This window comes from Dermacentor andersoni, chromosome 4 (genome assembly GCF_023375885.2).
Source record: "Dermacentor andersoni chromosome 4, qqDerAnde1_hic_scaffold, whole genome shotgun sequence".
Classification (NCBI taxonomy): domain Eukaryota; kingdom Metazoa; phylum Arthropoda; class Arachnida; order Ixodida; family Ixodidae; genus Dermacentor; species Dermacentor andersoni.
In genome coordinates, this window is record NC_092817.1 from 40,714,836 (window position 1) to 40,728,018 (window position 13,183).

The window sequence follows — 13,183 nt, forward strand, 5'->3', positions numbered from 1 at the left end:
CTGTGAATAACTTTTATGCGAATTTTTTATGCATTTTTGAAGCATCCCTAAAGGTAATTTTTAAACTAGGCTCTGTGCGTCTTGACTAACGGAACAACTAGTGTACTTTACAAAATTTTGGTAATTTGGGCTTCGGCGGTAGTACATTTTGCATTTTAAAGTTTGCTGGTATGGTAATTGTTACATTTTTGCTAATTTTGTTATTAGTTTTGTGTCATAATGCGCTCTACCGAAATTCCCACTGAATATTGCAGTATCAATAAATAAATAAATAAATAAATAAATAAATAAATAAATAAATAAATGCAATGTACACACTTTTGGCATGTTCACTGTTTATCAGTCACCTACACGGACATTACATGAACCTGAAACGTCTAGGCAACTGATTTACTTTACGTTAGCTTATAATGTAGTGCTACAAAACGCCTGCGTTATTTAAAATTCGATGAAATTCACTGGCGTTCGTTAAAACGTAATGGGGAATTTTAGCGACCTTTCTGTCTCACTTCAGCGACACGCTTCAAAACACTTTTGCATCACTGGATCGTAATGGTTCATTATGTGCGACTGATGACCAGGTCTGTACAATATATATATATATATATATATATATATATATATATATATATATATATATATATATATATATATATATATATAGAGAGAGAGAGAGAGAGAGAGAGAGAACGAGAGAGGGGGGAGGGGAGGCTTGCCTCACCACTCGGAAAATAGTTGGCCGTGACGGACAATTCGAAATTTCAGCTAGTGCGTTTCTCAGCAAGTAGTATGCTTCTCAAAGGATAGCTAGATGGATAGATCGATGGACTGATGGACGGACGGACGGACGGACGGACGGACGAACGGATAGATAGATAGATAGATAGATAGATAGATAGATAGATAGATAGATAGATAGATAGATATAAATGTGGGCGCCTAGTGTTCGGAAACCTTGTGTTCGGAAGAAGAAACCGCAGTTTACGTATTCCTCAAAAGGAACTAGCGGAAACCCAGAAAGACGACGATGTTTGCAGCCTGTTGCGTAGAGGGCGCGGAAAATCCTTCTCGACATTACATCGGTTTCAAATCGAAAGTAAAAGTAAACGAAATGAAAAGAAAGAAAGAAAGAAAGAAAGAAAGAAAGAAAGAAAGAAAGAAAGAAAGAAAGAAATGCCGTAGGCACCGTAACTGTCTCACCTCTCGGTATAGACACGTGGGCGGTATACGCATCTGAGCTGCCAGCCATAATAGTGATATGTAGATCTCCGGCAACGACCTCGCTGACGAAGCTGCTAGAAAAGCTCACGAGGGAGCAACCCTTGTTTCAATACCTTTATCGCGGACCGACGCAGCCCAACACTTAGGCAAGCTAGCGCACTCTTTGACATTGGAGAAGTGGCGCACACCTGAATTCACTCACCATCGCTTGCATTCCCTCGATCCCTATATGCAACTGCGGCTGTTACCAGGTCTTCCGCGAAATGAGGAAACAGTGCTGTGCCGCTTACGTTTGGGCGTCGCATTCACAAATGCTTATGCATTTCTGATTGGAATGGCTGATAGCGCCGAGTGCAATGCCTGCGGTGTCGAGGAAACCATCGAACACCTACTGTGCTACTGCCCATCTTATGAAAATGAAAGGCAAGACCTCTGCACAGCTCTCCATCAGCTAGATGGAAAGCCGTTCACCTTGAACAAGATCTTGGGATCATGGCCTCGCATATCACAGCTACAAAAGGCCACAAAAGCGCTGCTGCGATATTTGAAAGCGACCGGATTGAGTCAGCGTCTGTGATCCAGACTGAGTGACCGACTGATATCTCCAGTGGACTTTCTCTTTTCCTTTTTTTTTTTTTAAATCTTTCCGTCCCCCTTTCCCTTTCCCCAGTGTAGGGTAGCCAACCGGGCTCAGTCCTGGTTAACCTCCCTACCTTTCATTTATCATTTTCTCTCTCTCTGTAGCCAGCCAATGGCGATGTTGGACATATCATTAGAGAAGGCGGCCGGCCAATGGCAAACAGCAGTTACGAACACACACACAAAAAAAGTAAATTCGGGCTCTCAACTTTCCCGGGGCCAAGGAGAGGACAGAGAGCGCCAAGAGACAGTGCAGGCTGTAGGGAAACATTTACTCAAAGAACAAAATAGGCCTGGAGATGAAAACAGGTGCTTTCTAAGTGCCGCCGCGAGCGACCTCTATATCCAGGTCTCTTAATTGCTGGCCCCCAGCCTCGTTAACCTTCCCTCTCCTCCCTGTAACGCGGGCCGCGCCGGTTTTCCGAGAGGAACACGCGAGAGAAGTGGAAGCGCACGGGCCACCACCGGCCACGTAGCCCGCAAACTCGCACCACGCTAAAGTGATTTCCCGCTAGTTTTCCTCCTTCCGTCGGACATCAGGTGCACTGCTTCCTTGCGCCAACATATTGTTCGTTACATAAAAAAATCAGGGTACCGTACGCACGTGAGCGAACAAAAACCGGGCGGGAGTTGAGAGAGTTCGCTACTTGGAGGCACGACTGCGTGTTCCTCCTCGCTTGATTTTGGAAAAGGCGCGTAGTACGATGGACATGGCAAATATGGAAGACAGGGAACAGTTTCTCTTTCTTTTTTTTTTCGTATCTAGCAAGCGGGTAAGTTGCGCGTCGGCCTTCGTAGTAGTAGTAGTAATTGGTTGCTTATTCGACTTTAAAATGAAGGAAATGTAGGTTACTGTTGGCCGCACTGTAACCGAATAGGTCCATCTGCGGACGCGGCGGTCAGCAGAGGGGGGGGGGGGGGGGGGGGGTTAAGAGGGGAGAGAGATGAAAATTTACTGTCGCTCAGGAGATCAATGAGCAGTTGGCCTCGGTCCAGACTATCTCCGTGCTACGCTGCCCGGTACACTTGTTCCTGGAGTGTGGTGGCCGTAGACACCCACCCAGGATTGCGGGTAGGGGCAGGGAGGTGGGATAATGTCACGTAGGTGGCGGAAGGCGGCACATCCGCAGGATATGAGAGGTGCTCGGACGGTCGCCGCAGTGTACACAGGGAGAGGGATCTTCAGTGAGAAAAGAATGCAAAGAGAGCATAGTGTAGTGCGTTTAAGCTATTCCCCACGTGAAAAATTAACTGGTTTTAGTTACGTTTCGCAATTTTTATCTATCTGCTAAGGCAGAAGAGGGAGTGATGCCTGGGCGGCACATGCGAGCCCCCTGTGTTCCAGTAAACGCACAGCTGTAGTCGCGCACGTGCTGTCTTCATTATTCTTCGCCTTGTCCATCGCACTCTGCGCCGTTTCCAGTACGACTCGCCCATCTCGCAGTACTACTACTCCCCGAGCTTGCCTGCAAAGTAAATACGTACTTCGCCTACTCTCGTGGAGCACAAAAGGAAGTGGTGTTAAAACATTACCGAGGCTACCGCGCACCCAATCTAATCCGCATTAAATTGTGCAGGAATCAAGAAATGAAAAAAAAAAAAAATGTCCTCGTGGAGAGAGCGAGAATGGCTAAAGCGAACAGCATTGAGACCTGGGAGAGAAGCACGGGAATGAGAAGGCGCTGCAAAAGTGTTTTCGTGTTCGTAACACGAACCATATGTTTCCGAAACCCTCATGCGCCACGACACTCAGCAACGCGACTCGTAACAGTCACAGCATCATGCCCTTAGCGTAGACTGCCTTCCTCTTCCTGGCGTCGCAATCTGTGTGGTAGTAAAACTCTTGACGTCACGTGCCGGCCGCCCACTGACGCTGCGTCCGGAGCTACGCACAGGAGGAGAGCGAGATGCCCAATCAGATGGCGTCATCGGGAAGTGAGTCATCCCGTGTTTATACGAGATATCTTGTCGGAACCTCCGGATTCACCAAGCAGACATGTGCCTCGTTTCCGGGACGGAAAGGTGGGAGGCGGGTACGAACGGCAACTGCCCATTCGTCTGAAAACTGTCATTTAGTGCCGTTTTCATACGTGTACGCATAGGACACGTCATGTTCGCACTGACGGCAACCGCTTGGAACGCAACAAAAATGTCAACAGGAATGCGAAAAAGAGAAACAAAGGTCGGCAGCGGCTGGGAGCGTAATCCCCTCTCGCCAGTAAATCCCAGCCCACACCAATTTGCGAGCTCTTACTGCCCTCATTCTCAAATGATCCGCTTCAACTGACATCATAGCTCCTCCGCCGGTTGTCTGCGAAGACAGACGAGGACCGACAGCCAGTGCGCATGTGTGGTGCAATACGCTTTGCGCCCCGAGCACTGTGCGAACCGTGCGTTCTCAGGTTATCATCACACTCGCGCTCTTGGAACTGGTTCAATTAGTATGACGTCCGCGGCCCGAAAACAAGCTGCGCCTTCACGGCAGCGGCTGGAGGAAAAAGAATAAGAAAAACGCAGGCGAGTTTGCGAGAGCGTGCAAGCCCTTGAGATAGCGATAGGAAGGAAAATGGAAAAAAAAAAGAGAAATAAAAGCTAGATTGGAGAGGCGACGACGACCTCGTACGGCCTTCAGCACTCGAGCTCCCACTGGTGCCGCCATCTGGGAGTCATAATAGAAAGGAGCCCAGAAACGAACAACGTAGCGCGCGCTTTTAAATGATGCTTCTACAGTGTTTCAGAGCAATAATCGGCCAACGGAAGCCCGGGACTAAAGGGCCGCCAGAAGTCACTACAAACTGCGGGAAAAAAACCGCCACTTTCGGTGCTACTTCCATCTGCAAGAATTTAGAGTCTCATTTTAAAGTGTTGTCATTATGCAGTTCTTTAGATCATCGGTGAAAACGCACTGCAGTCGAACGCCTTTATAACGAAGAGTTTGCTCTTATTAAACGCGGCGAGAAATGTTAAGGAGGTGCTCGGCCCCTTTTTGACGTCAACTGTAGCACTGCGGCACCCATTCGATAAGCGCTTGAAGTTATTTTATTGCCAGTAGTGCCTTTGGCGGGGCAATTCAAATTCTGCAATGTTTCCAATAATTATTTAATCGCAATTAATCGGTTGATGTGTGCGTTGTGTGCGCGCGCTATACTTGTCGCCGCCGTATGAGAGCCCAAGAAGTCTGCCCTATGATCGCAATGAGCATACATTTAAGGCCATGGATGTTTAAGGCGAAAGCCTAAGCTATCTAAGTTGGCGGGGCCCTTGGCGGTGACCTTGGCCAAAGAGCGCCGTGAAGAAAAATGGCCAACGCCGAAAAGAGTAAAATCACGCCAACAAATGCTCGTACTGACGACAGATTTCTGAGGGAGGTTCCTGTAAATTGGCTTTGAAACGAAAATTTGGTACATTTCGGTCTGGGTGGGAGTCGAACCCAAGCCTCCGGGGTGCGAGACTAGCACGCTTCCGTGAAGCCCCGGGAGCTCCACGGTTCTGCCGATTTTGCCCAATTGCACAGCTCACATGGTCACAGAGACGCGCTCGTCGTCGTCAATGCTCGTCGTCGTCGTCTTCCACAGCTGGCTCCGACGCCGCTCCTCATGCCAGCGTTCCCATACTGTCCCTCGCGCTCGTGCCACTGCTGGCGCGTTCGTCGTCTTCCACCGCTGGCTCGATGCCGCTCATCATGCCAGCGTTGCCATACTGCCCCTCCCTCTGCGAAGGCGCTGACGGCACTGGCTGACCCGCTCACTTCCAGTGGGTGCGGCTATTTCGGTGAGTTCTGTCGTGCGCTCCGATGGACAGTTGCCACAATTCTTTATAAACGTATCTCAATCGTGACAAAAAGTCTGCCAAGTGTGCAATCAGGCTTTCGCATTAACGTTTTACGAACGTGTAACACTTGCTTAAGTCTTTCTCTACGATATATCCGTCAAAACAATGATTCATAATAGTTCCGCTTTCTGTGCATGTTTTAATGCTCGATAACAGTTCCGCTTTCTATGGCTCCCCCTTTCACTGAAGGGAGACTTTAAGGGAGACGTCCGAAATTATTCGTTATGCACGTCAATTCGTGTATAAGTGGCGCACCTCACAATATAACCGAGACATAATATTCCTCCGTTACACACATTGGAGCCCAAGAAAGCCTGCCTCAGCCGAACGTGATAGCTGCTCCCAGAGCCATCGGAGTGGCCACGTGATCGAGTTTTTGTCGGATCTCGGTCGCGCTCCCAGGATGAAGGTAGGAGCGCCTCCGAGCTGGTGCGTGGCGTACTGAACGAGTCAGGCGAATGTGTAACCGCGCCGCGAGAGCGCTTGAAAGCGGCCAGTCGAATGTACCCACCAGTGTGTGGCCGTTCAAGGTTTACGACAGTATGCGCGCAGCTCAAGTGGGCTCTCAACCATCACCGAACCTCACAATAGGAAGCCATGCTATTGCCATGAGTGCAATATAGGCCTCAAGTCGGGCAATGACCAAGCCGATTCCAAAGCGCGGGGCTTCGATCGACAAGGTGCGCATCGTGACCAGTGGGAATACACGTACGACGCGACTGACTGCTTTGACTTAACACACAAGGGAAGGAGGTATACAAGTCAGTCAACTGAACTGCCATAAGAAATATTACATACGTTAAACACTATATGCATTAAGCTTTCTCCTGCCAAAGTTTACTACAAATTGAGGGAAACAAACCGCCAATCTAGAAGAGCCCCATTTTACAATATTGCCGTTAGGCAGTTTTAGATCATTTTTGGTGACGTACTTATGACGAAGTGCTTGGGGCCTCTGAAGTTATTCGTAATGCGGGTAACTTCGTTGTAAAGGTGGCGCACCGCGCACCTCCCAATATAAATAGGGTATAACTATTCCTTCGTTATACAGGTCATTTCGCTGTAGAGTACTTGCTTTCATTTCTGTACTGTAAATATAATTTTTAGCTTCTTGAAGGACCTGTGTTACACTTGATGTTCCTGCCTATGCACTTTTTAACTACATGTGTAATTTTTCTAACCTATATTGCTGTACTCACCAAAAATTTGCTTCATCTAATTGCGACAGAAGACCCTCTCACAGTTCTTACGTTTCGGTCTCCTTCTGAAAATGCATCATTTTTGTTTTATAGTATTGTGAATGCACCTATGCTATATAAACGTAAAGTTAAGTGCCAATCACGAATTTAGATAAGCGCAGTCGATGCGTCTTATGCGGGCGTAACACGCGTATGCGATGCTGAATGCGGGGTTGGGAACTGCCGGCACGATTGCAGAGCGGACAAGTGACCATATTCAGGTTGCCGCAGATCTTCCTCACACCCCACTCGCACCGCCATTTAAAAATTTTCAACGAACCAGCGGCAGAAAAAATTCGTATTGTGAGAATGAAATGGATGAACTCCTTCTTGATAGAGAGCACGATTTTCGCTCTTATATAAGGGTCCCAACAGGCTGCCCTTCAAAAGGCGTCAATGCTCATTCGCAAGCGTACAGCGAAGCTGGCGCGGCGTACGCGTCAAATCACGCAGTCGCGTACGGCAAACAGCAGCGCAGGCAGCGCACGCACTCTACCGACGCCAACTCCAACCAACCCCGCGATCAGGAGCACGCGGTGGTGGCGCCATCTATGAAGTAAGCAGGCAGGCAAGACCTTGGGAAAGGAAAGACGACCGCAGCGCCCCGAAGCAATGCGGAAGCGAAATGAGGGCGGCGCGTGGCAGGACGGGCACGCATTTTCGTACGAGCGAGCCCTTCTCCAAGATGGAGTAGAGCACGTGGTGGTGATCGTAGCGATATCGGTGATATCCTGTTCTGCGCATTCAGTGTGTGACACATATACCAGTGACTTGCGACCAGCCATGGCACGTCGCTACGTCCCTAACATCCTCGTCACCGGCACGCCCGGCACAGGAAAGTCTACTCTGGCGTCCGAAGTGGCGAATCGCACGGGCATGGACTGGCTCAACGTGGGTGAAATCGCCCGGGAAAATGACCTCTACGACGGCTACGACGACAAATACGACTGCGCAGTGCTCGACGAAGACCGCGTAGTTGACGAGCTCGACGAGAAGCTCTCCCAACAGGCCGGCGGCAGCATCGTCGAATACCACGGCTGCGACTTCTTCCCCAAGCGCTGGTTTGACGTGGTCTTCGTGCTGCGCACTGATAACACGCTCCTCTACGACAGACTGCGCGCTCGGGGCTACACAGGCAAGAAACTGGAAGACAACGTCCAGTGCGAGATTTTCCAGACGATTCTGGATGAGGCGCGCGAAGCCTACGACAACGGCATCGTGTTCGAGTTGCCCAGCAACACGCCCGACGACATGGAGGATAATGTTGACAAAATATGCTGCTGGATAGAACAGTGGCGCAACGCAAGCCGGTAGCCCGCGGTCAAAAATGATGGCCTTGGACCTTCTAGCGTGTGCTTCGTCCGTGGGACAGCAGCTAGTTGCAGTGAATCGTGCCGAACTAGTGTTCATTCGTCTCCTCGAGATGTTCGAGATGTGCTGCGCCACTTCTCAGATGCTGATGCAACAACCGCGACAGCCAAATGAACTGGGAACTGGAGCTCGCTGTTGTTTCTTTCATTTGATATAAATTCGTTCCTTTGAATGGTTGTGTCACTAATTTAGTGATCTAGGCTACCATGCCAAGACGCTGGCTGTCGCAATCTTGAGCTTCCGGATCGACCGAAACTCGATTAGCGCAGTCGACAATACTGCCATGGGCAATTGTGTAAACGGAAGTAGTGCTACCAGGAATGCTCGACTACGGCTTGGAATGCCCTATTTAAAATAATCGAAATCGCGAGAGTCAAGTGTCTGCTGCTGTTACAGCGGAATCAACATGGGTCCTTTTGTCATTGCTTCTGCGACAGATCTCGCGAAACGTTCACTCACTCGTCTTTAGAAGGTCTGTGGACTTTGTCGCATGACTCGTATCGTGTGTAGTACAATTGCGCTCTCTATAACAGCTGTTCTTTATGCATCGTATGCAATCACTAAAGCGCAGGATTCAGTTCACAGTTAGGATTCTCGCAAGTGGTCATAAAGCTTGGGAGCCCGCAGTTTTGACCAGTGAATCACTTGGCATTCACTTTGCTTTCGGCACAGAAGCTGGGTCATTAAAGCTCTGTTATAGGGTTGGTGTGCGTGACCTCAGTTGCCGTCGGTTGGAGGATAAAGTAGCTTGACTGCTGTTTTAGTTGCAAGGACAGTGCACAAATGCACGAGTTTCCACACCTCTCCCTTTTGCGAGCCCATTATCTGTCATAATAAAACAATGAATTCAAATACATCCGCGTCTCTGGGCAAGGACTTTCCATTTGGGCAGTGGTCCGATCTCGTCTTGCTCTGTAATTGGCAATCACCATTGTCTTCTCCATAGTCGTTCAGCCGTGTTTGCTGAAGCAGAAATGAAAACGCAGCAGTTCAGCTATTCAGCTTAGGCAGCCGAATGCTGGTCGTTGAGCCCCAATTGAAGTCGTGAGCAAATGCCAAGTGCTACACAGTAGGAAAATCAGTGCTGCACCTGGATGCTGCTCTACAAAAGGCCCCTAACCACTGAAGTTGTATTTTAAAATGAGTTAAGACTTCGTAATTATGCCTGAAGCTAGCAAGTGCTGCAATTCTACTGTCTTCTAGAGTATGCGAAAAATGATGTCGCACATCTGAAAACAGGCAGAATTTACGACAGCAGTTTTCTTGCAATGCTCTCAAGTCTCAAGAAGTGATCATCGCACATAGATGAGGAGCTGCAACGATCTTGCAAAAAAAGAAAGATTGGCAAATTCATCACTACATATTTTCAGATAGACATGACTTGCCCTTCATATGTTTACATAATCACTCTTCTTTCCTGCTGCCAGAGGCTGCGAGCTCCAATGTGGGCATGGTGGCTGCATTTTGATGGGGATGAAATGCAAAAACGCTTGTAAAAAAAAAAAACCCCAGGTGGTCAAAATTAATTCGGAGTCTCCCAGTACAGAATGCCTTATAGTCATCAGGTGGTTTTGGTACGTAAAACCCCACAACTTAATTCTAAATTTTTCCCCCCTTTTCAGTGGACCTCGCACTGGCACACCAACATGCGCATTACATAAGACAAATTTCACCTGTGTGCTGTTCCGGAATTGCATCATTCCCTTGATGGCTTCACCAAAAGTATCTTAGTTCCTGTGGGTATCTTTTGTCAAACCCCCAGAGTTTTATTCTAAATTTCTTCCCATCTTTCCAGTGTATGCCACACTTTGGCACAACTTCCACGTTGCATCACACAAATTTTGCCTGTGCACTGTTCCATAATTACATCATTCCCTTGATGCCCTCACCAAAACTATCTTAGTTCCTATAGGTATCCTTTGTCACTCAAAGAACAATCTCAAGAAGCGAAATTAGGCATGTAAGCTAGGGTACAGGATCTTAGTCCTCCCAGTTGTTATAATATAGTTAAACTTGATATAATGGAAATATAACAAATTATTGGATTAATGAATTAAATCTAAAAGATTTTTCCCCGATATTTGCTGGACGAAATTTTGCCTATAACAAATATAGAACATCAGGTATTTTGATGTCGAATGCGGCTTCATTGTAATGAGGTTCGACTAGTGCATGCACTATGCGCTGCAAATGTCGGGGCACGAACCTGCATCAGTATTTTAAGCAAGAACTGTGAGCACAATTTCTAGAAATCATGTTGATCCAGCTGACTATAGAATATGTGAACTTAATACTGCTGCCGCATCCCCTGGCAAATTATTTTGAGCCAACAGCCAAACACTCGGGATTGATGTCCAGGCATATTCGTGTTCACCTACCAATCCATAGGCTTTTCTTGTGACATTGCAGGCATCTCAGTCCTTCTGTGAAGTTCACGAGATGTCACTCCTTCCAGTGACGGATGTAGAACGGCCGATGACTAATGTTTGATGAAGCAAGCGATTGCAGTAACCCCCACCTTGCGGATTATGCCATTCCAATAAAGTCTATATGACCTGTTGTAGGGCGCTGGCACGGTCTATAGCATCTTCCGTGCAGGTGAGTTCCAAAATGCCTGATGTTTGTTTCTGTTAATGTAGTAAATTTGCCACTGCTTATAAAGCACATCTGCATGTTGACATTAAAACTTTAGAGCAGTTGGTGAGGAATGTGCATCCCATTTTCTCGTTCCTGCATCTGAGCTTAAAGGAGGCATTGTATCCACCATGGGTGCATGTCAACATTACCAGAAAAGTTAACAAACCTGAGGAAAGAAAACACTTAGTCTGATCTTCAAAAAATATCTGGTGTTTAGGTGAATCAAGCAGTAGCAACATGGTCTGCATGATGTGCCCACATCAGAGATGCACCTTTCAGAGTGGTTTCTGTCTTTGTGGACCATGTATTGCATAATGCACCAAATTAAGCACCTGCGGTTAAAAGTATCCTTCATAAATGTGTTGCCATGCAACCGTGCCCTGCGCACTGTCTGGCCGTGTGTTGACCTTCCTCAGTAGGCCTCTATTGCTCAAGTTACGCATTGGGCGCATTAATGTAGCACATCACCTCCACCAACAAGATCATGCACCGAGCCCTTCTTGCCCTTTTTTTCGCTCCTTTTCAAGCAGGTGGGCATGGTGTCCCTTTTAGGAGACAGCTGCTAGCCCATCTCTTTTTCTTTATGGGATGTGTTTTGTATACGTTTGCATTATTAATAATAAGAAGAAGAAGCCAATAATTGGTTGTGTACGTATACAGTGAAAATTGGCTCTCTGATTGCAACTTAGCATTCTCAAACTTTCCTTCTGAAGCTCATAAGCTTTAGTTTTTGACCACATTTGTTTGTGTGCTTACAATTGTCTCACTGTGCATGCGTCTTACATACTAATTTCGCAACATGGAAAAAAAAACACCATTGCAAAGTTCATATTGCAGTGCATTGATCCATGCTTTAGGGAGTGTAATGGAAAGGAAAATAATCACACTCATTTTTGATGCACCATGTGCATAGAGACTTTCGAAACACGTAAGCTTTAAGCTCATCCTTCTCAATTTCAGAAAGTTGAATGTTCTCCACCTATACCCAGATTAACCCCCACACGAAATGCTTTGGTCTAAAATACTTTTGCCACTTTCTTTTCTTTCAATTCTTTTTCTTAGGGGAATATTTCAATGCCTACCTTTCATAATGCCTTAAAAAAAATTCAAACACATCAGGTGCAATCCACCATCAATGATGTGATAACTTCAGCAAAATTAAATAATTTTGGAACTAGAAGTTACTAAATTCCATCTGCTGCAACCTAGGTAGGATCAACATGAAGACGCTAATGCATTGCGCAACAAATTCCGAAACAGCATTGCTGGTGGTCATCTCACGTGAGTAGCAGTATAAAATTAGCCAGTTAATTGCTATTAACAAATAGGTTATCATTCATGAGTACCAATTATCATGTTTAGCTGTGCCAACGCAGCCCAATGGCAGCCTAACATCGGTGTAACAAATACTGGCACATGTAATTATTGAACACAACAAAGCTGGACATCAGTCAGCACCAGTTATTGTGATAATGACATAGTTATCAGTTACAACTAGACTTCTGTGTTTTTAGTGTTAACTTCTGGCATATCTTGTAAAATGTCAGTTGCCTTTGGGATGTTAAACCACATAATTTATTCTTTCTTGTTAAATTTTTTAAACGTTCAGAGGACGTTGCTTAGTATTCATTCTTATCAACAAAGTGATGCTGATGCTGGTGATGCCACGATGAATCATAATACACTACAAATGTTTTACAGCGGTCGTTCTGATGGAATGTTTCAGCTCTCAATAAATATAAGAGTCCATACGTCCATCTGGGCCATGCCACAAAAATAGCTATTTTACACAACCTCTGTAGTTGCTTTAGCTAACTGTATGGAGGTTGTCTAAATGTTTCTTCAACACAGATACCAGTTGTAAAGTTTTGCCAGCAGGGATGCAGAATACAGCTGGCCATTACATTTAGAGTTGTGTGAAATTTATATAAACACAGTGTCACGAAATGTCACTACTAGAACTGCCATTTACTTCTGCACATCTTGGTGAGTTGCCACGCATGTGCTGTTCAACGTTCAAATGTTGCAACCTTTCTTTCCAGCCTGTGCTTGGACGAAACTTTATGAGAATGTTTTTTTATATAACGTAATTACTAGGTGCTTTGTGTAACACACTAGAACCACCTATAAGCACTTCTTCCTGTATGTCCACTTAAGATGACTACTAACTTATGAGCAGTAACTATTCATTTTGGTTAATAACAAAATGAAAGTACTACTTACATGAGATGGCCTCGAATGATGCT

At 46.4% G+C, this 13,183-nt stretch overlaps 2 protein-coding genes across 7 annotated transcripts in view; one reads left to right on the plus strand and one right to left on the minus strand.

Annotated features, from left to right (window-relative positions):
- The window catches only part of Eip74EF (Ecdysone-induced protein E74), a 279,178-nt gene that overhangs the window by 139,737 nt on the left and 126,258 nt on the right, over positions 1–13,183 (minus strand). The window lies entirely within an intron of this gene.
- On the plus strand, positions 7,541–8,472 carry Ak6 (adenylate kinase isoenzyme 6). The gene has a single exon (XM_050184057.3). It carries the CDS (start codon positions 7,542–7,544, stop codon positions 8,241–8,243), a length of 702 nt encoding a protein of 233 aa, XP_050040014.2. The 5' UTR covers position 7,541; the 3' UTR covers positions 8,244–8,472.

Bases quoted from the DNA above. Each gene is read 5' to 3' on its own strand.
- Ak6 (XM_050184057.3), top strand. From the start codon at position 7,542: ATGCGGAAGCGAAATGAGGGCGGCGCGTGGCAGGACGGGCACGCATTT.